Genomic DNA, 23,645 nt, shown 5'->3' on the forward strand with positions numbered 1-23,645 from the left:
TGGTAGTCCTTAAGGTATAAAGACAGATGAAAAAGTCCAGACGTCTTTAGGTCATAATAGCAGATCAGATGGCAATACCTGGGGGCTATAAAATAATAATTGGAAATGAAATATTTATTGATTGTATTGCTAGCTTGGGGAATTACAAGGGCAGTTGCTATTTTATTGTTACATGAAGAAGTTGAAAAAAATCTTCCAAAACAAGGCCATATACTTTCACAGTGACTTTACTGCAAAGGGGAACACAACAAAAAGTATGTTGGAAGATGTGGTTCGGATTTAATAAATGAACAAAGACAAGAGCTTGTAGATGACTTAAAAGACAGGATGTCATATATTCCAGGCAAGACCCTGATAGAGATAGTCAGGATCTTGAGTGAGCCCAAGAGCCCCAGGAATAACATCATACACCCCCAGGCCACTGGTTCTGCTTCCAGTCTAGCCCTTGCAGCTATCCTCCAAGGAAAGAATCCTCATGGAGATGCATCTTGGCACCTTCTTCTATAGATGCTATATAGCCTCTGCTTCTTTAGCTACTGAAAATCCAGAAAAGATTTCTTGCCACCAAAGTCCTTAGTAGTACCACATAATTAAACATGGTTAAGAGATATGGTTTTACACTTGACACTTATTAGCTGTGTGACCCTGGGCAAATCACTTCTCATTGCCCCCACCCAAAAAAAACAACAAAAAACCACAGATACGGTTTTTTCAGTGGAAATAAAATTTAAAAGGATGTGTTTCCATCTTTGCCACTGTACCATAAGGACCATGATGCTTTTACTTCTGATTTGCAGATGAAACTTTATACATATACATGTATATACATATATACATGTGTTATCTCCTTTATTATAACATGAACTCCTTCAGAATAGAGACTGTCTTGCTTTTCTCTCTGGATTTCCAGTGCTTAGGACAGGACTTTTCACATGGTAAATATTTGGTCAATGTTTTTATTTCATTCATTCATACTAAGAAACTTCACATCTATATATCATGAATATTTCATTAAGAGGTTTGGAAGGGGGCAGCTAGGTGGCGCAGTGGATAAAGAACTGGCCCTGGATTCAGGAGGACCTGAGTTCAAATCCAGCCTCATACACTTGACACCTACTAGTTATGTGACCCTGGGCAAGTCACTTAACCCCCATTGCCCCGCAAAAAAAAAATAATAGAGGTTTGGAAGGACATGATGAAAATCAAACTATCACATAGAAAATTAAATTGACCACATTTTTTTTTTTAAGTGAGGCAATTGGGGTTAAGTGACTTGCCCAGGGTCACACAGCTAGTAAGTGTTAAGTGTCTGAGGCCGGATTTGAACTCAGGTCCTCCTGACTCCAGGGCCGGTGCTCTATCCAATGGGCCACCTAGCTGCCCCAAAATTGACCACATTTTAACAAAAAGAAAACAACTAGTCATGATTTACAGTAGTTTCTGAATTGGCTATCTGTATACAGTCAAACTAATGATTAGTTTCAATAGAGATAAATATCAACTAAATTAGAAGAAAGGATACATAAAGAAGGCAACACTAAAATAACAGCTTCAATCTGACCTAATCAAATGAGTTGCTGTCACTAAGGAAGTTGGAAATGTAAAAAGGTAAAGATAATACCTTTACTACTTCCTACAGAATTTTAACTGATGGAAAATAGATGCCACAACAGAGTTCAAAAGATTGCTGAAACTAACCTAACCAGCAAATACTTGATCTCATTGCCAGAGATGGTCAACCAAAGACAATACCATTTTTAGAGAATAAACATGTTAGTGAATTATTATGGAGGAAGATGTTGGGAGATTATGAGCAGTGTTGCCTCTTAACATTGAAAAGCAGTGGAAATACAAGCAGGTCTGAAGAAAGCCTGACATTAGACTTAATTAAATGAGTTGATCCCAAAATATTTACGGACACAAGCCAGAGGAGGACAGTAAGAAGACAGAAATCAGGGGCAGCTAGGTGGCGCAGTGGATAAAGCACTGGTTCTGGAGGACCTGAGTTCAAATCCAGCCTCAGACACTTAACACTTAATAGCTGTGTGACCTTGGGCAAGTCATTTGACCCTCACTGCCCCCCCCTCCAAAAAAAGACAATGACGATGACAGAAATTGGAACAGATTTAGCAGATGACTTCTAATCTATTTTCAACATTGTGTAATTTATGGGGCAGCTAGGTGGCGCAGTGGATAGAGCACCGACCCTGGAGTCAGGAGTACCTGAGTTCAAATCCAGCCTCAGACACTAGCTGTGTGACCCTGGGCAAGTCACTTAACCCCAATTGCCTCACTAAAAAAAAAAAAAACTGTGTAATTTAAAATTCTAAATGTGGGTTCTAATCTGTCCCCTCCCCAGTTTTGGGGGGAAACTGACTAAAATCACTGATAAACGAGTTTAGGTTTTTTAAAGGTTTATTGAAGGATAGTAAAAGAAAGAGAAACATTGAGAACAGATTTCATATAGCCTGGAAATCCTCGCCTTTGTAAACCTCCCACTTCTGAAGTCCTCTGCCTCCAAGCCGATGTCTTGCACCAAAAGAGAGCGAACTCTTTCGCCAGCATCTGCTTCCTCCTTCATGTTCCCCTCCCAGAAATAGGAAGTTCTTCAAGCTGATTGGCTAGCGTCATTCAAATTCATTGGTTCACTGAACCCAAAGGCAGTCTTGATGTAAAGTTCAAAGTTTTTAGCTTCTGAGAACAATACCCTCTTAAGTACCAGCCAGATGTGCCTACAGTCTACTTAACTGGAAGTAAGCCAGTCAGCAGTCAGTCGCCTTATCCAATTCAATCAGTTTAAATCAATCTCCAGGTGGGCCCCTGAGTATCTGCCAAATCTCCTCATCTACCACATTCCATTATCTTGACACAACATCATAGTCACAGCCAAGCAAGACTAAGTGGTGTGACTATCCTTGACCTGCAGAATACTGTTGAAAGCCTGGGAAAGAGAGAGCAGCACATAAGTATGAAGGGAAGAATGCCTTTTCCCTTCCTGCTGCCCCTCCATGATACCTTCACCCCATGTCTGCACATGTATTCTTCAGAGGAGATCTAGAACACTGAATTTTTTTTAAATGGTATTTTTTTCACAATTACATGTAAAGATAGTTTTAACATTCATTTTTATAAGATTTTGAGTTCCACATTTTTTTCTTTCCCTCCCCCTACGGAAGCCAGCAAGCATTCTGATATAGGTTATACATTACATTAGTCCACCTTAGTCATGTTGTGAAAGAAAAATCAGAAGAAAAGGGGAAAACCACAAGAAAGAAGAAACAAAACAACAACAAAAGTGAAAACAGTCAACTTCGATCATCAGGCGCCATATTTCTTTTTCTGGATATGGAGAGCATTTTTCATCATGAGTCTTTTGGCATTGTCTTGGATCATTGTATTGCTTAGAAGAGCTAAGTCTATAACAGTTGATCATCACATAATGTTGCTGTTACTGCGTACAGTGTTCTCTTGATTCTGCTCACTTCACTCAGCATCAGTTCATGCAAGTCTAAGTTTTTCTGAATTTTGCTTGATCATCATTTCTTACAGCATAATAATATTCCATTACATTCATATACCCCAACTTGTAGAACACTGAATTTACTGAAGGAGTTTAAGAAGATTCTCATGACCCTGGAATTATTACAATCTGTATTTATCAAAGTTTCTCATCAAGTCTTTTTTTTTTTTTTACATTTTTGTGTGTGTGTGTGTGAGGCAATTGGGGTTAAGTGACTTGCCCAGGGTCACACAGCCAGTAAGTGTTAAGTGTCTGAGGCTAGATTTGAACTCAGGTACTCCTGACTCCAGGGCCAGTGCTCTATCCACTGTACCATCTAGCTGCCCCGAGTCTTTTTTTTTTTTAATTTTTAATTTTTTTTCTCAATTACATGTAAAGATTTTTTTTTTTGAGTTCCAAATTTTTCTCCTACCCTGCCTTCCCTCCCACCTCCTGAGGCCAGCAAGCAGTTTGACATAGATTATACATTATAATCATGTTAAACATATTTCCACATTAGTCATGTTGTAAGAGGAGAATCAGAACAAAGGGGGAAAAAATGCAAGAAAGAATAAACAAAGGGGACAGCTAGGTGGCGCAGTGGATAGAGCACCGGGCCCTGGAGTCAGTAGGACCTGAGTTCAAATCTGGCCTCAGACACTTAACACTTACTAGCTTTGTGACCTGGGGCAAGTCACTTAACCCCAATTGCCTCACCAAAAAAAAAAAGAATAAACAAGAACAATAGCAAAAAAGCAACAACAAAAGTGAATTTTTTTTTTCTTTTTTGTGGGGTAGTGAGGGTTAAGTGACTTGCCCAGGGTCACACAGCTAGTAAGTGTTAAGTGTCTGAGGCTGGATTTGAACTCAGGTCCTCCTGAATCCAGGGCCAGTGCTTTATCCACTGCGCCACCTAGCTGCCCCCTAAAATGAAAATATTATGCTTCAATATGCATTCAGACTCCATAGTTCTTTTTCAGAATGTCTTATCATGTCTTGAAGGAAGTTCCTAGATGGACCCTCCACTGAAAAAGACCCTGCAAAAAAAAAAAAAAAAGGATCTGTTCTATCATCCTTTAACAGTTCTAAAGCAAAAGAAAGACAAGCCAAATGTTCCTGCTTACTTCATTACCTCTTTTTCTAAGGCATCGGGCACTTCAGATTCAGTATGAATAAAGTGTAAAGTTGCTTGCTGCACCCCTCAGAAGAGGAAATGACTATATTCCTATTGGAGCTTGTGAAGAACTGCAATCTCAGGAAAAAGTGGCGAGATTAGATCAGATTCAAAGAAACTGGAAAAATGTGTGTGAACTGAAGCAGACCAAAGTGAGCAGACCCAGGAGAACATTATACAATGTGACTATAACATTATAAAGAAAAACTTAAGAACTCAGATCAATGAAAAGACAAATCACTCCCCCACAAAACGTGATATATAATCATGATAATGTTTCCCACCTCTTGGCAGACAGGTGATGGATTAGAGATACAGAATTAGACATACATTTTAAAATAGAGCAAATGTATAGATTTGTTTTGTATGACTATACTTTGTTGTTAAAAAGGAGGAATTTTATTTGGAGAAAGGGGAGAATAGAGTAGGGAAAAATAAGGGGATAATAAATGTGATGCGAAAAAAAAGGAAGAAAAGAATTTCAGTGAATCATTTAAAAAAGACAAAAAACAGATGAAAAGTCAGAAGAGGACATATTAGCAGAGAACTGTTGATTGTCCCATATTAAATTTGAAATATACAAAAAGAGCTAAACTACATGTGGTAAGCATTTATAGTTTCATTGATAGTACTTATTTTCTCTTCTTTGTATTGGGAAATGTTCCTATTTACATGTTCATGATAATAAAAAGTAAGATATCTCAGAGAGGAGAACATAACCAAAAGAAAAGAAAAGGATCACAGAAGATATTGTGAAAAAAGGTGATCAATAGAATACCAATAATTATAATTCCTACTTTCTCATCTTTATAAAAATTATCTATATGTGTGCTTGATTAAAATATGAGAAGGAGGGGCAGCTAGGTGGCACAATGGATAGAGCACTGGCTCTGGAGTCAGGAGTACCTGAGTTCAAATCCGGCCTCAGACACTTAACACTTACTAGCTGTGTGACCCTGGGCAAGTCACTTAACCCCAATTGCCTCACACACACCAAAAAAAAAGTGAGAAGGGACAGCTTTACTGATGTTTTCTACAGCAGATCCCAGCTTCAGAGTCACAAAGTTGCCTGAAACGTGTAGAAAATAGAAGATCCTGCTATGTTTATTATTTGTTGGTTAAAGAAAGCTTTCAACTAGGCAGAACACAGTTCAGCCTGAAAGATTCTTGTCCAAGAAGTAGTTTCATGCATATGTGAATATCCCTTCATAACAACTACCACAGAAATAATTGATTACTCTGTCAAGTGAGTCATAAAACAGGGAGATATATGTTCCACAAAGATACTTGCTACTATCATGGAGAACATAAAGCTTAGAGTCCAATTGGAAGAAGGGGTCCCAATAGATACTGAAGTCTTCCATGTGTTTTTGTGTGGAGATGAGCAAACTGAGACTGCAATAAATTAAGTGACTTGCCCTTGGTCACACAGTTGAGAGTCACACAGTATGAGAGGCAAGAGGCAAGATTTCAACCCCATACTTCCTGCCTTCAGACTCTAATATTCTATCCATTATGTCATACTGCCTCTTACAACATTATGCTTCTGAAGTGGAAAAGAGAAACGATGCATTTATCCTTTCTAGTGATTGAAAATCATGTTCTTTGGCTAATGTGAAAATATTAGCCATTCTCAGTTCTAAAGCTCAGTTCTAAGTTTCACTTAAGTTGATAGGCATGCTTCATGTTATTTTCCTAGCTTTTAGGATGTGATCCTCTTTAAATAAGACATCTGTATTAATTTAACATTTATCCTTAAAACATTCCAGGGTGGGGCCGCTAGGTGGCGCAGTTCATAAAGCACAGACCTTGGATTCAGGAGGACCTGAGTTCAAATGCAACTGCAAACACTTGACACTTACTAGCTGTGTGACCCTGGGCAAGTCACTTAACCCCAACTGCCTCACCAAAAAAGCAACAACAACAACAACATTCCAGGGTTTTGTTGTTGTTTTGTTTTGTTTTGTTTTTTGTAGGGTATAATAGCTGGAATCAACGCCAGTCTTCGGGTCAGTGGCAAACCTCCATTTATCATTAGTCGCACAGAGGGCTATATTGGGGTCTTGATTGATGACCTTACCACACTGGGCACTAGCGAACCATATCGAATGTTTACTAGCCGAGTGGAATTCCGTTTGTCTCTCAGGCCTGATAATGCTGACAGCAGACTTACTTTCCGAGGTAATCATATCTTCTCCCTCTAACTTCTGCACTTGACATAACTGACTTTTTTTTTGGGGGGGGGGCAGGGCAATGGGGGTTAAGTGACTTGCCCAGGGTCACACAGCTAGTGTCAAGTGTCTGAGGTCGGATTTGAACTCAGGTCCTCCTGTGAATCCAGGGCTGGTGCTTAACTGGCTTTTAAAAATGTATCTTGGGGGCAGCTGGGTGGCGCAGTGGATAAAGCACCGGCCCTAGATTCAGGAGTACCTGAGTTCAAATCTGGCCTCAGACACTTGACACTTACTAACCGTGTGACCCTGGGCAAGTCACTTAACCCCCATTGCCCTGCAAAAAACAAAAACAAAAACAAAAACAAAAAATGTATCTTACTCCCCTGTTCTCTTTCCCCAGGGTACAAGGAAACTGGTTGCATATCTCAGCAGCGGTACAGTAGAGCTTCTTTGATGAAGTCTTCTTTAGAAGAAGGAATTTCAGTGCTGAAATCTCTGCAATTTTCTGGCTACAAATGGAAAAAGTTGATTCCAGAAGCCCCTGTCAGCATTATTAAAAGTGAGCCTCAAAGGTAAGAGGTTGAGTACATCTTTCTCACTTGACAGTATTCATAATAATAATTATTAGAAAAACATGGAAGTTTTTTTACCAGTTTTTATTCCTTCTTAGCAGAAAAGGAAATCGAATATTTAATTTAGAAAAAGAAATTGAACAAGCAATAAATTAATTCTATCAAACATTTAAAGATGAACTAATTCTAATATTAAATAAATTATTTGGAATAACAGGCAAAGAAGGGGTCCTACCAAACTTCTTTTATGAAACAAATATGATACTGATACTTAAAGAAGAGTAAAAACAGGGGCAGATAGGCGGCGCAGTAGATAAAGTATTGGCCCTGGATTTAGGTGGACCTGAGTTCAAAACCGCCCTCAAATGCTTGACACTTACTAGCTTGTGACCCTGGGCAAGTCACTTAACCCTCATTGCCCCGCAAAAAGAATAAATAAAAATAAAACAATATTGCTGTTACTGTATACATTGTTCTCACGGTTCTGCTCATTTTATTCTTCACTATTTCATGCAAGTCTATCCTTGTTTTTCTAAGATCATCGAGCTCATTATTTTTAATAGCACAGTAGTATTTCATCACAATCATATACCACAACTTGTTTATATACCTTTCCCCAGTTGACAGACATCCCCATAATTTCCAGTTCTTTGCCACCACAAAGAGAGCTGCTATAAATATTTTAGAAAATATAAGTTATTTTCCTTTTTCCCTAATTATCTTTGGAAACAGACCAAGTAGTGGCATCAAAGGGTACAGGCAGTCCAATAACTTTCTGGGCTTAATTCCGGATTGCTTTCCAAAATGATTGGATCACAATTCCTTCACAATTCACATAATCTTTATAATAATATTCTTATACATTTTTCTCCTAATTCTTCTCATTTTACTCTGAATCAGTTTAAGAAGGAGGATGAGAAGGAATCAAGCATTTATTAAGTGCCTGCTGTGTTTCAGGCACTGTGCTAGGTGCTTTACAAAGATTGTCTCATTTGATCCTCACAACAACCCTGGGATAGATGCAGTTATTGTTTTGGGTTTTTTTGTCTTTTTGCAGGGCAATGAGGGTTAAGTGACTTGCCCAGGGTCACACAGCTAGGAAGTATCAAGTGTCTGAGGCTGGATTTGAACTCGGGTCCTCCTGAATCTAGGGCCAGTGCTTTATCCACTGCACCACCTAGCTTCCCCTCGATAGATGCAGTTATTATCCCCATTTTAAAGTTGAGGAAACTAAGGCAGACATAAGTTAAGTGACTTGGCCAGGATCACACAATAAGAGTAAAAGTTGTATTTGAATTCAGGGCTTCCTGGCTCCATGCCCATTAATCTTATCTACTGTACCACTTAGCTATCGATAAATATTCCCAGTTTCTTCTGAAATTGTTTTTACCATTTCTTATGATACGGTAGTATTCTGTCAAATCCAAATGTCATTTCACCATTCACTAGTAGGAGGATACCCCCTTAGTTTCCAATTTTGGGTTATCACAAAAAAGAGTAGCTATAAGTATTTTTTCTATATAGAAATCCTTTCCCTCATTCTTTGATTTCTTTGAGGTATAGGCTTCCTAGTGGGGTAGCTGGGTCACATGGTTTGCATAGTTTAGTAACTTTCTGAATATAGTTCCAAATTGCTTTCCAGAATGGTTAGATCAATTCACAGCTCTACCAACAGGGCGCTGATATACCTGTTTTCCAATGTTTGTCATTTCCTCTTTTATCATCCTTGTCAATCTGATAAGTATAAGGTAGAACCTCAAAGTTGTTTTAATTTCCATTTTCTTAATTATTAGCAATTAAGAACATTTTTTTCATAGAATTGTTGATAGCTTTGATTTCATCCTTTGAAATCTGCCTGTTTGTCCTTCCCATTTTTTTCAGTCTCACCCTTGCTATTCTTGACCTTTTGTTCCTCCATATGAATTTTCTTATTTTTTCTAGTTCTGTTCAAATATTCTCTGAGATATTTAAATCGTCAAAGCTTTAAGTAAATAAATCAAGAAATATTGGGGGTTTTTGTCATTTATTAGTAGCATTGACATTTGTATTGACTCAACCTACCCATGAACAATTCCTGTTTCTCTAATTATTTAGGTTTGTTTTATTTCTGCAAAGAATGTTTTATAGTTAGATTATACAGTCCCTGTGTGAATCTTATTAAATATATTCTCAAATATTTTATAGCTTCTGTAGTTATTACAAATGTAATTTCTCTTTCTAGTTCTTCTTACTGTATTTTTGTTAATTATATATAGGAATACTGATGATGTATGTGGATTTATTTTATATCTTCAACTTTGCTCAAGTTTTTAATTATTTAACCAATTTTTAGATTAAGCTAGGCTTTTCTAAGTACTCCCTTATCATCTGTAAAAAGGGACAATTTTGTTTCCTCCTTGCAGAGGCTTATTATTTTTAATAATTGCCTTCAAAAATGTACTTCAGTGGGGCAGCTAGGTGGTGCAGTGGATAAAGCACCGGCCCTGGATTCAGGAGTACCTGAGTTCAAATCCGGCCTCAGACACTTGACACTTACTAGCTGTGTGACCCTGGGCAAGTCACTTAACCCCCATTGCCCAGCAAAAAAAAAAAAAATGTACTTCAGTAATGGGCCTGGTGGTAGACTGCTTTCCAAAAAACAGTCTAGCTAAGGATGGCATGAGTAAGTTGGCCACTGAGTGGTTACTTCTCAGAATGTAGTAACCCATGAAACAATCCATGAAATTATCTTCAAAATGTGATAAAGGTGATGGAAAATGCTATTCACATCCAGAGAAAGAAATTACTAATGTGGAAATACGGTTAACATAATTGTACATATATAACCTATATCAGATTGCTTGCTGTCTTGGGGATGGAGGGAGAGAAATTTGGAACTTACAATCTTAGAAAAATGAATGTTGAAAATTATCTACATGTAATTGGGAAAAAATAAAATGCTATTAAGTGAGGGGAAAAAAATGTGATGAAGGAAAATATGTAAGAAATAATCAATTACAGGCATAGAGTTTTCTGTGTAGAGGATCCCCTCTATAACAATATGGCCTCATCCTCCCTCTTCTTAAGTATTGTGGGCGGACACTTCCTATTTCTAGAAAGCTGATTTAATGGCTGACATTTTAATCATGCTTTACATCCTACAAAGTACATTTCATTTTTGAATTTCTTATTGATCATCTACCAGTCTTCTACCCATTGGTCCTAGATCTGCACTCTGGAGTCATCACAGTAAGTCTAGCCCATCTTCTACCTGGCAGTCCTTTAAGTATTTGAAGATCTCCATTAAGTTTTTTATCTCCAGGCAGGGATTCTGAGCTTATAAATATGGAAATGGAAATATCCCCAGTTCTTTCAGTGTTTCCTGTGTAGCTTTTAAATCATCACTGTCCTGGTTTCCCTCCCTCTTTAGACACAGTACTTGAGTTAAACTATTTCTTCCTTTGAATTGTACCAATTACATTAGCTTTTGTAAAAAAACAGATATCACATTATTACCTTGATATTAGAATCAAAGTTTTCCCTTGACTTGTCCTTTAATAAAGAATTCTTGGGGCAGCCAGGTGGCGAAGTGGTTAAAGCACCGGCCCTGGATTCAGGAGTTCCTGAGTTCAAATCCGGCCTCAGACACTTGACACTTACTAGCTGTGTGACCCTGGGCAAGTCACTTAACCGCCATTGCCTGCAAAAAAAAAAAAATTCTTAACACATAACCAAATCACAGACCACTGTGGTTTTAAAAATCTGATGTAAAATCTTAGATTTCATTTGATAATCCTTTCCTACACATGATTTTTTTTTTTTCAGGGCAATGGGGGTTAAGTGACTTGCCCAGGGTCACACAGCTAGTAAGTGTCAAGTGTCTGAGGCCAGATATGAACTCAAGTCCTCCTGAATCCAGGGCCAATGCTTTATCCACCCTATACACGATTTGACACTAGTAAGGAAAGAAAAAAACAGTAATTTTAAAGGGGAAAAAAATTATCATTTCACCTGCAGCTGTTTTAGATAATTGTATTCTTTGAAGACAGTCCTGAGCTGCTTTCTCTTCTCACTCTATACAAGAGACAGGTACATGGCTCAGTGAATAGAGCACTGAACCCAGATTGAGGAAGATCTAATTTTCAAATTGGCCTAGATCTCTTATTAGCTGTGTGACCCTGGGGAAGTCACATAATCTCTCTCTGCCTCAGTTTCCTCATCCAGAAAACAGAGGTAATAACAACACTTGCCTCTCATTTGTGAAATTCAAATGAGATATTTGGGGGTTTGGGGAGGGTTGTTTTTTGCCTTTTTAGATTTTTATTGAATTTTATTGTCCCCCAATTACATGTAAAAACATTTAACATCCATTTTTAAAACTGTGTTCCAAATTCTCTTCTTCCCTCCCTTCTACCCCCCACCTTTAAGAAAGCAAACATTAAGGGCAGCTAGGTGGCGCAGTGGATAGAACACTGGCCCTGGAGTCAGGAGTACTTGAGTTCAAATCCAGCCTCAGACACTTAACACTTACTAGCTGTGTGACCCTGGGCAAGTCACAAGCCCAATTGCCTCACTAAAAACAAAAAAAGAAAGCAAACATTTCAATATGTTATACATGTGTAGTCATGTAAAACATTTCCACATTAGTCAAATTTTGAAAGAAATCAGACCAAAAAAAGGTAAGAAAAAGAAACCAAAAAAACCCATGCTTCAACCTGTATTCAGACACCATCAGTTCTTTCTTTGGAGATGGATTGCATTTTTCATAAGGCCTTTTAGAGTTGTCTTGGATCACTGCATTGCCAAGAAAAGCCAACTCTCACAGCTGATCATCTTGCAGTATTGCTGTAACTTTGTATACATTCCATCTTACTTTGCATCAGCTCATGTAAGTCTTTACAGGTTTTTCTGAGAGCATCCTGCTCATCATTTCTTAGAACACAATAGTGTGTTCCATCATAACTTCATCCCACAGTTTGTTCAGCCTTTCCCCAATTGATGGGCATATCCTCAATTTCTAATTCCTTGCACCAGGAAAGCCCTGCCTTAAATATTTTTTTGTATATATAGATCCTTTAACTTTTTTTTTAAATCTCTTTTTGGATACCAACCTAGTAGTGGTATTACTAGGTCAAAGAGGATATGTGATTTTATAGCCCTTTGGCCATAGTTCCAAATTGCTCTACAGAATGTTTGAATCAGTTTACAACTGCACCAAAATTGCATTAAAGTCCAAATGAGATATTTGTAAAATACTTTGCAAACCTTAAAGTGCTATATATAAATGCTAACTGCTGCTGTTTATTGTTATTGTTATTATTATTCTTTTGTGGTTAAGATTTGGGGTTTCAAATTTTTCTCCCTCCCTTCTTCCCTCCCCAAGACAGCAAGCAATCTGATATAGGTTATATAGTACAATCATGTTAACATTATTCTTATCTGATTGTCTCAAGAATCTCAAATTCAACAAATCCAAAGTAGAACTCATTATCTTTTCCACTCAAACTGCCTCTCCTCTAGACTCACCTGTTGCTGTTGAAGGTTCCAGCACACTCAGATGAACAATCTCACAGACATTCTTGAGTCTTTTGACACCTTCAACCCTATGTTTAGTCATTTGCCAAACCTTGTCAGTATTATCTCTACTACATCTTTCCCATGTCCCCCCTTTTTCCACTTAGATGATTACTACCCTAATTCAAGTCTTTTATCCTCTCTAGTCAGGAATGTTATAATGACCACTTAATCTCCCCATTTCTAGCCTATCTCAAATCTGTTATCCATACAGTTGCCAAAATAATCTTCCCGAAATCTTAGTGTTGACCACATCACTCCTCTATGAAAAAATCCCGTCTTCCTTTTACCTCTAAGGTAAAATGTAAATTCCTCACCTTGGGAGGTAAAATTGCAGTATAGCTTCAGCCCACCTTTCTTTAAAAAAAAAAATTGTGTGTGTGTGTGTGTGTGTGTGTGTGTGTGTGTGTGTGTGTGTGTGTGTGTAGCTATCTTTTGAGGATTTTTACATTTTTTTAAATTTTGAACTTAAATACCCCTCAAAAAAGCAATTCCAATAAGACACAAAGAGGATTAGCTATGAAAGATTAGCTATGAAAATGTGAATCTATTTCATACCACTTGCTTTTTTAAGTATATAATAAATTTTACAGTTTCAAAACTGTCCTACTTTTATGTGCTTTTCCCCCGAATCTTCTTTTCTGTACATTAAAAAAAAAATACTTCAGTAGCCCTTTTTAAAAAAATATCTTTTGTTAATCCCTCTTCTCTACTCCCTCTCAAATTAACCAAGAAAGAAAGGGAGGTGGGAGGGAAAGGCCCTTGTAACAAATAAGCATAGTCAGAAAAAATGAATCCATACTGGCCAAATCCAAAACTGTGTCTCTATACCTTGTGTCTATCACCTCTGTGTCAAAAATTGAGTAACATGTTTTCATCAGGGGTCCTCTGGAGACATCATTGGTCATTACATTGATCAAAGTTCCTAAGTCTTTCAAAATTTTTCTTCCTTAGAAGCAGCTAAGTGGCACAGTGGATAGAGGACTGGGCATGGAATCAGGAAGCCCTGAGTTTCAAATCCAGCCTCACACACTTACTATGTGTGTTATTCTGGGTAAATTACTTAATCTCTGCCCTCAGTTCCTCACTTGTCCCCTTCCTCATAGAGTTGCTGTGAGGATCAAATGAAATAATTGTAAAGTGCTTAGCACAATGCCTGGCACACAGTAGGAGCTAAATTAATGCTTCTTCCCTTTCTACCCCTTCTTTACTATGTTTCAGTCCTTGTATAAATTATTCTCCTGCTTTAGCTCATGTTCCAACAGTTTATAATACCCAGGATTCTCTGAAAGCAGTTTTCTCATTCACTACATTGTAGTATTATATTCACATACTACAATTTGTTCAGCCATTCCGTAGTTGTCTAAGAGGCAATATTCCATAGCCACAGTCCCATACCTTTGCAGTGAAAGTAGGGAAATTAAAAAAAAAAAATTTTAAAGGAAGATGTATTTTCTTAACTCCTATCTAGAGCCAAACATGATCATTTATAATTACTCAGTGTCAAGCTTCCAGTTTTTGTATTGTTATTGTTTCCAGTTATATTACTGTAGTTTCTGTGTATCATTTTCTTTATGGTTTCTTCACTATGTATCACTTCATACAACTCTTTCCATGTTTGTTATATGTCATTTTATGCAGTACTGGAATTAATATTGCATTCATGTGCCTGTTTGCTTAGCTGTTGCCCACTGCTTGGACATACACTTTGTTTTCAGACCTTTTCTGACACAAAAAGTCCAGCCTGTCTTTCAAAACTTATTTCTACTTACCTCACATTTCAAGACTTACCTTGCTCTACATTCCTGCTGAACTGATCTACTTGCTGTTTTCTGTCCTTGGAATTCCATCTGATGCTCCTGGGCCTTTTCACAGGCAGACTCATACCTCAGAGTCCTTACTTTACTTTACACTCAGCCAATACCCTTTGTGAGAAGCCTTTTCTGAGGCCCCTTAGTCTAGTGCTCTCCTTCCTCAGATTACCTTGTATTTATCTCATCTGTTTACAAATTATATCCTTCTCCTATAAAACTAGGTTTCACCTGTATATGTTTGTAAAAACAGTGAGTGGCAAACAGCTCTTTTGAAGGATAAGCTGTCCACCCAAAGAGCCTCTCACAGGATGTCTGAATCATTCATGGATAGTTCCATCTGCAGAGAGAATAGCATTCCATCTTATGACATGGGATTATTAAATAACATGTTTTTGACCAATGGGGGCCTTGGGAGAGTGTGGCTCAAGACTATGAATTAAGTGAATATGTGTACCTCTCTAAGTGTAGAGTTAGAAGGAACCTCAAAGATCATCTTCAAAAACCCTTTACTGAAAAAAAAAAAAACAAAAACCTTTACTTAAGAGATAAGGAAACTGAGGCACAGAGAGATTAAGTGATTTTATCTGGATCACACAGTAGTAAATACCCGAGGCAAGGATATGAACCAAGATCTTAACACTAAACCCAGAATTTCAGAAAAACCTGGAAGGACTTGCATGAACTGATGAGTGAGATGAACAGAGAACCCGGAGAACATTGTACACAGTATCAACAACATTATGTGTTGATCAACTGTGATAGACTTGATTCTTCTCAGCAATACAGTGGTCCAAGATAGTTCCAAAGGACTCATGATGGAAAATACTCTCCAAATCCAGGAAAAAAAAAAAAAGAACTGTGGAATCTAGATGCATATTGAACCATACTATTTCTATTGTTTTATTGTTGTTGCTTTTCTTTTTTGAGGGTTTTCCTTTTTGCTCTGATTCTTCTCTTATAACATGACTAATGCAGAAATATGTTTAATATGATCGGGCATATATAATCTATATCAGATTACTTGCTATCTTGGTGAGGGGGGAGGAAGGGAAAATTTTTGAAACTAGAAATCTTATAAAAACAAATGTTGAAAACTCTCTAAATGTACCTGGAAAATAATAAAATATTTATATGGGAAAAAAAAACAACACAAAAAACAAACCAAAAAAAGCCCCACTAAACCCCCAGTCCCTATTAAGGCAGAGAAATACCAGAGGTAAAGGAGGTTCAAATATCCTGAAAGCCACCATAATATTAGGCATAGTTTCCCAACCTGTGGTCCATGAACTTTTTTTTTTTTGAGGCAATTGGGGTTAAGTGACTTGCCCAGGGTCACAAAGCTAGTAAGTGCCAAGTGTCTGAGGCCAGATTTCAACTCAGGTCCTTCTGAATCCAGGACTGGTGCTTTATCTACTGCATTACCTAGCTGCCCTAATCCATGAACTTAAAAAAAAAATAATTTGATAACTGTATTTCAGTATAATTGGTTTTGTTTGCAAAAAAACCCAGAAAAACAAATTATATCCTCCTGGTAAAATGTAAACTCCTTGAGAGAAGGTACTGAAGTGTCTCCAGGACTTACAGTAAGTACGTTGCATATAGTGCTGTAGGCATTTAATAAATGTTTATTAAATTTGTTGAACGCAATTGTTCTGTACTAATTTCCACTTACATATCCACCACTGTGTGGTGTCCAGGTCTTCATCACCTGTTGCCTCTTCTCCCTGAATCCAGTCCATTCTCCCCTCTCCACTTAGTTGCCAGATTGATACTCCTCAAATGCAGTTCTGATGGTGTCATGTTGTTGCTTAATTGTTTCAGTTGTATCTGACTTGGAGTTCCTGGCAGAGATACTAGATGGGTTTGCCATTTTCTTCTCCAGCTCGTTTTACAGCAAACAGGGTTAAGTGACTTGCCCAGGGTCATACAACTAGTAAATGTCTAAAGCCAGATTTTAACTCAGGAAGATGAATGAGTCTTCCTGACTCCAGGCCCTGCACTGTATTTATTCACTGCACCACCCAGCTGCCCTCTGATGGTGTCGCAGACCTGCTCAGAATCTTTAAGTCCCTTTGCCTTTTGAATAAAGTGTAAGTTCCTCCAGTTTTTAAAGCCCTTCAGTCTATCACAGATCTTTACATATTATTCCCATACAATATACACTCTCAGAAAGTTAACTAACTTGATATTCCCTATACATGACATCCTATTAACTTTTTGCCAAGAGATGTTTGGCTGTCCATCTTCACTATTAGAGGTGCCTGGAATGCTCTCATTCTTCATCTCCTTTTATTTTAAAATTGATTATTATTGCTATCTATTGTTATTACATCTCCTAGATTTCCTCCTGTATATCTCCCCCTCCCAGAGAACCATCTCTTATAACAAAAAAATTTTATTAAAAAGAAAAAAAAATAAGAAAAAAATTCAGCAAAACTGAACAATATATCCCCCCAAAATCTGATTTTATATGCAATATTTCACACCCATCAGCTTCCCTTCCCCCATCTCTGCAAAGGAGCCAGGGAAGATGTTCTCTCATTTCTTTTCTTTAAGCTCAAGTTTGCTCTTCATGATTTCACAGCATTCATTTTTGTGTTTGGTGATGATTCTTCATTGTTGTAGCCATTGTGTATATTGTTATTCTGCCTCTGCTTACCTCACTTTACATCAGTTTATAGAACTCTGCGTGCATTCTATATTCATCATGTTCATAGTTTCTTAGGGCATGGTACATAATCCCAGACTCTCTTTGAGGCTTAGCTCTAGTGTCATCTTCTCCAAGAGCTCTCTCCCGATTCTCTCACTTGTTAGTCACCTCCCTCCCAAGCACAGTATACTTAATTTTTTGTAACCTAAGAGGCACTGTGGGATCATGGAGAAAAAGAACCCTTGGAAGGAAGACCTGGTTTGAAATCCTACCTCTTTCACATATTAGCTGTGTAATTCTGGGCAAGACATTTAGCCTCTCAGTACCCCAGCCAACTCTGTAACTATAAATTACAGAGGTCACTTACCTGCCCTGGTAAATAGAGTTCCCTATATCACTGAAATCACAGGTCCATTCCCCATCTCGTAACTCCAGATCTGGATTTATTTATCCCTAGAACAGAGTAGGTAAATACTTATTGATTGAATTTTTAAATATAATTAAATGAGGGCATCTAGGTGGTGCAGTGGATAGAGCACCCACCCTGGATTCAGGAGGACCTGAATTCAAATGCAGCCTCAGACACTTGACACTTACTAGCTGTATGACCCTGGGCAAGTCATTTAACCCCAATTGCCTCACTAAAAATATATATACAATTAAATGAGCCATAGCTCATTTCTCCATGGAATTTTCATCCTAGTGTGAATCATGCTATTGTGAATATACAGTAATACAGTTAACATCTAATTTTAGTATAAATAAAACATTTTTATATATTAAACTACTATTCTTTGTGCTTTGTTTTATTCTCCACCCAGAGGATGGAGGGACTACTAAATGGGGGTGGAGAAGAGTTACAGTGCTCATAAAAAGGAAAAGGGAATGGAGAGCAGACTAGACATATGCAGCAATGGTTTTAGGCAACAACAAAGAAACTCAGCATTGAATAACTGCATTTATATTAATTTTTAAAACTTTTAAAAACTGCTACTTTGTTTCATTTTCTACTAAAAGAGGAACCTTTCTGCTTTCATTCCATCTGGTTACTTTCAAAGATGGAACTTATTTGGCTCCTCCAGTCAGTTGCATTTTTTGGTTGCATATGATTCTTCTAGGTAGAAATTTTTTTCCCTAAAATTTATCAAAGAGTTGGAGAAAATAAGGTGATGTCATTTTTAATGTAATATAATTCTTTCTGTAGAGGTAGTTCATGGATTTCTGATTCTTTATCTGCTTCATGTGATTTGATTCCCTCATTAAGTAAACCTTTTGTTATTTGTAGTGCTCTGGACATTTTGAAATATGATGAAGTTGATGTGGCTTTGTTAGCAAAGGTTTTTCCAGAACCATTGACAAAGTTTGCTGAATGTCAAGAACTAATGAACAGACTAAAAATTGAAGGTAAAGTATGTATGTTATTTTCCCAAACTCCTTGAGGGCAGAGATCAATTTCACTTTTCCTTTGTTTCCCCAGGCACCTAGCACAGTGCCTGGCAATGGGTGTTTAATAAATACTTATCGACTGAAGGCAGCTTCCTGCCCTGGTGTTCTTCCCACAGCCTTACTGGGTTTTGTAATTCACTGGTATTTATTTAGTGTGGCCCAATTTAACATTATAATATAACAAAAGTTAAAACTCACTGAGCTGTTTAGATCAAATTTAGCAGTCTTACCATTGACATTCCTTTGAATTTCAGTATACCCTCTTCATATGATATTCACTGCTCAAAATTTTGAGGACCTTAAAAAATAGCTGCTCGGGGACATCTAGGTGGTGCAGTGGATAGAGCATCGGCCCTGGAGTCAGGAGTACCTGAGTTCAAATCCGGCCTCAGACACTTGACACTTACTAGCTGTGTGACCCTAGGCAAGTCACTTAATCCTCATTGCCCTGCAAAAAAAAAAATCAATGAGGGGGTGCAGCTAGGTGGTGCAGTGGATAGAGCACTGGTCCTGGATTCAGGAGGACATGAGTTCAAATGTGACCTCAGACACTTAACACTTACTAGCTGTGTGACCCTGGGCAAGTAACTTAACCCCAATTGCCTCACACCAAAAAAAAAAATCAATGAGAAAATTTGTTACGGGTAATGGGGGAAATTCGAAAGAAAGAATATATGTATGTATATTAGCTGCTAATTTAATAGTTGGTAAATTGTACCTTTAGCACCACCTTTAGAAAAACTTTATGGAGATGGAAAGGTGCTGCTCACCAAAAATTCATTTTAGGCTTCTTTTATATGGGTCATTATTATAAAAACATTGATTGATAGTAAAACTCAAAGCTCTGGAATATAAATCAAGAATCAAGGGACTTAGTATACCAACAAGTCTTTCCAATTAGAACAAAATCTATTTTTAGAAATCTTTCTTTAATTTTAGTTTTGATTCTTTTTCTTTTTAAATGAGGATGGTATATAGAATATCTATAATATCTGTACATAATGTAACATAACTTTTCTACTTTTCTTCTTCACTAGCCACTTATGAATTAAGTCTGATTCTTCAACAACAGGAAATAGAAGAAGTTCAACGAGATGAAGCCCTTCAGCTCCCGAAAGATCTGGATTATTTGAATATTAGAGATGTTTCCTTGTCCCATGAAGTTCGAGAGAAGCTACATTCCAGTCGCCCACAGACAGTAAGTGACACATGAGAGGACTGTGACATGTAAGAGGAAATAGAGATTTAATTTTATCGTGAGTCTCAAAATCTCAGGTTGTATTGCATTCAAAATTCTAACCTTAGGTTTCTAAGTTCCTTTATCTTTGTATGGAAGAGAGTTGAACAAAGAACTTCTAGTCAAGAATTATGGCTTATGTGTGATTTTTATCAAGTACCAACAGTGTCATGTGCAATCTCTTCAAAATAATTTGCAGGGGCAGCTAGGTGGCGCAGTGGATAGAGCACTGGCCCTGGAGTCAGGAGTACCTGAATTCAAATCCAGCCTCAGACACTTGACACTTACTAGCTGTGTGACCCTGGGCAAGTCACTTAACCCCAATTGCCTCACCAAAAAAAAAAAAGAAAGAAAGAAAGAAAGGGGAAAAAAGGAAAGATTCAGATGGATTTAAATCTTGTTTCCCAAATATAGGGTTTGTGGCTCTAGGCAAGTCACTTCATCTCCAGGTGCCTCCAGACCACTCTATAAAGTTTCAGAGCAAATGCTGACCTGCTTCAACACACAGGAGTTTTCTCCCCAGAAACTCAGTAAAATCACAGGTTCTGTCCCCTCCATCTTCTCCCACCCCACCTCAACCCTGCCAATCACTAAAATCAGGGATTATGTAATAAACCCCGCCTAACCTTTGTGTTAACTTTTGGTTAGATTTTCCTAGGAAGTCAAACTTAAATAGAAACTGACTTAGAAAACCTAGTATTATCTATGTTGTATTTTTATTTATTTTGTTAAATATTTTTCAGTTATTTTTTAATCTTATTGAGGAACACTTAGAAGTATTGGGGGTGGGGGTGGGGGTGGGGGTCCCACCTCAATCAGCTGCTCTAGAGAATATTTACCACAGGGAAACTTGTTTCCTTAGCTTACTGAAAGAGGGAATGTATAGTGGGTATAGGTAAATTTTGATAAATGTAAGTACTGCCAATGCTATAGATTTTATGAACTGATGACATTTTCTGCAGACGTAATGTTTTTTAATCTATCTACTAAATTATTAGACTTGTGAAGCACATGGCATCTTCCTTCAAATAGTTTAAAGTATTTTAGATAAGGCTAAACAGAACAAAATGGGAGATCACTAAACCCATCTTCACTGCCCTAGCTTTCATACCATATGAAGAAACAACTGTCCAGTCCTAGCTCAGACCTTTTCATTTGGTAATTTATTTTTCTATATAATGGAATCATGCCTCTTTATGTTTTATATAGCTAATTTTGCAAGTGTTAAATGTTAGGCATTATTGTTAGCAAGTTCATTTTAAAGTTTTTCACTGATGCATTACTAAGGTTTGTTATAACTGCCTCTAAGCAATCAATTAATTATACATGGTTGGAGAAGTGTACTCTTTTTTTTTTTTAATATTTATTTATTTATTTTTGTGGGGCAATGAGGGTTAAGTGACTTGCCCAGGGTCACACAGCTAGTAAGTGTCAAATGTCTGAGGCTGGATTTGAACTCAGGTCTTCCTGAATCCAGGGCCAGTGCTTTATCCACTGCACCACCTAGCTGCCCCCAGAAGTGTACTCTTTAGTTGGTAGTCCCTCTTTTCTTAATGGAATTAGGGATATCACTAAACAGCATAGAATACTTGGCCTGGAGTCAGGAAAATGTATGTTCAGGTCAATTTCACCTACTTACTAGCTGTGTGACCCCCGAGCAAGTCTTAACCTCTCTCTGCCTCACTTTCCTCATCTATAAATTAAAAATAATAGAGCCTACCTCCCAGGGTTTTTGTGAAGATTAAACAAGACAACATGTAATATTATTCATAATTATTCCTAATAATAAGTACTTTGCAAACCTTATAGCACTATAATTATGATCATGGCTTTATGTTTATTCATTCTTTTCATTTCTTAGATCGGAGCTGCTAGTCGAATACCTGGGATGACTCCTGCTGCCGTTGTTAACCTTCTGAGATTTGTAAAGACTACTAAACAAAAAGAGGAATCTATAGATAAACTGTCTCTAAGGGATCAGTACTTAAGTGACACAGACAGACTTCAAAAGATAGAATTATAGCATTTTACTTATAAAAGATTTCTGAAGGACTGCTGAACCAATTTCTTAAAGGAATATATAAAAATTAATGGTAACATCTAACAGCTATCAAAGTATTTTATATATATATATATGTATGCACGCGCACACACACACACACACACACACACACTTTATTAGATCATTGTGAGATTGTCATTAATTTCAAGAGAAGAACCAAAAAGTATCTTTTCAGGTAACTTGAATTTTGGTTTTGAAGAAATAGTTCAGAAGAAACTATTCAGGAAAATTGGGGAGACTTCTATGCAGCATGAAGTGAACAGTTTATATGATGACGACAACACTCTTGAGAAAAACAACTTTGAAAGACTTTAGAACTCTGATCAAGACAGTGATAAACCATAGTTCCAGAAGACTGAAAATGAAGCATGTTATCCACTTCTTAACAGAATGATGGACTGAAAATACCTAATGAGATATGCATTTTTGAACATTGGCCCCATAAAGAAATTTGCTTCTCTTAACTATTCAAAGGATTTTTTTCTTCTCATTTTATTTGTTTGTTCAGTAAAGGAAGGGTTAAGTGAGAGGGAGAGAGAATCAGTGCTTGAATTAATAAAGGGGAAAAAAGAAACTATTTACATAACCTCTTAAGTTTTATGTCCAATTTAGTATAGTGATATAACAAACCCTAAGCATAGCACAAAATTGAACCTGACAAAAATCTGAGTTGGTCTCACTAGGTAAGTTTTGTAAGGAAAGATTAAAATAAAAATCTGAATCTCAAACTTTTATGAAGTACAATATACTTTGGTTTTTCAAGCTAGACAAAAAAGGCAGTTTCAAAATCGCCAGATAACTTGGGATTTGAATCTTAAACCACTAAGAAAGTATTGGGCTAGGGGCAGCTAGGTGGTGCAGTGGATACAGCACCGGCCCTGGAGTCAGGAGTTACCTGAGTTCAAATCCGGCCTCAGACACTTAACACTTACTAGCTGTATGACCCTGGGCAAGTCACTTAACCCCAATTGCCTCACTTAAAAAAAAAAAATTGGGCTGGATTCAAGTGGTATAATGGCACAAGACAGAAGTTGATTTCTTTTTTCTCCCAAAGGAAAAAGATATAACTAAACAGCATAGCAATATAACAGGGGAAATTTCCTTCCTTTTCCCTTCCCCCCCAGTACATATAAGGATTCACTCTGCCAGAAATTCCCACACTCTAGTGGGAGAGGGAATATAAACAGGGCAACTCAAAATCCTAGGGTTTTACCCTAGCTGGAACTCCTCTCTATGTACAATGCTAGGACCTCCTGATGCTGCTAAGAAAACTTAGTCTTTAAAGTAACTGTACTTGTAAATGTACTACATATCCAGGATTCACTATATTCCTGTTTTATGTGTAGCACAAACTAGTTACTGCTAAGCCTCTACTTTTTCTTTTTTTGTTTGTTTTTGTTTTTTTGGTAGGGCAGTGAGGGTTAAGTGACTTGCCCAGGGTCACATAGCTAGTAAGTGTCAAGT

General features: G+C 37.4%; 1 protein-coding gene across 5 annotated transcripts in view; it reads left to right on the forward strand.

Moving 5' to 3' along the window:
* Positions 1-22,913, forward strand: part of MTO1 (mitochondrial tRNA translation optimization 1) — a 36,713-nt gene extending 13,800 nt beyond the window's left edge. For 4 of the 5 annotated variants that reach the window (XM_043963619.1, XM_043963622.1, XM_043963621.1 and 1 more), the window contains 5 exons: positions 6,650-6,854; positions 7,248-7,419; positions 18,722-18,840; positions 19,920-20,080; positions 21,981-22,913. In XM_043963619.1, coding sequence (XP_043819554.1) covers positions 6,650-6,854; positions 7,248-7,419; positions 18,722-18,840; positions 19,920-20,080; positions 21,981-22,142 — 819 coding nt within the window. In that variant the 3' untranslated portion in view covers positions 22,143-22,913. The remainder of the gene's footprint in view (positions 1-6,649; positions 6,855-7,247; positions 7,420-18,721; positions 18,841-19,919; positions 20,081-21,980) is intronic. The other variant, XR_006352777.1, reaches the window with a different exon arrangement.
* The last annotated feature ends 732 nt before the right edge of the window (positions 22,914-23,645 follow it).

This window comes from Dromiciops gliroides, chromosome 4 (assembly GCF_019393635.1).
Source record: "Dromiciops gliroides isolate mDroGli1 chromosome 4, mDroGli1.pri, whole genome shotgun sequence".
NCBI lineage: Eukaryota > Metazoa > Chordata > Mammalia > Microbiotheria > Microbiotheriidae > Dromiciops > Dromiciops gliroides.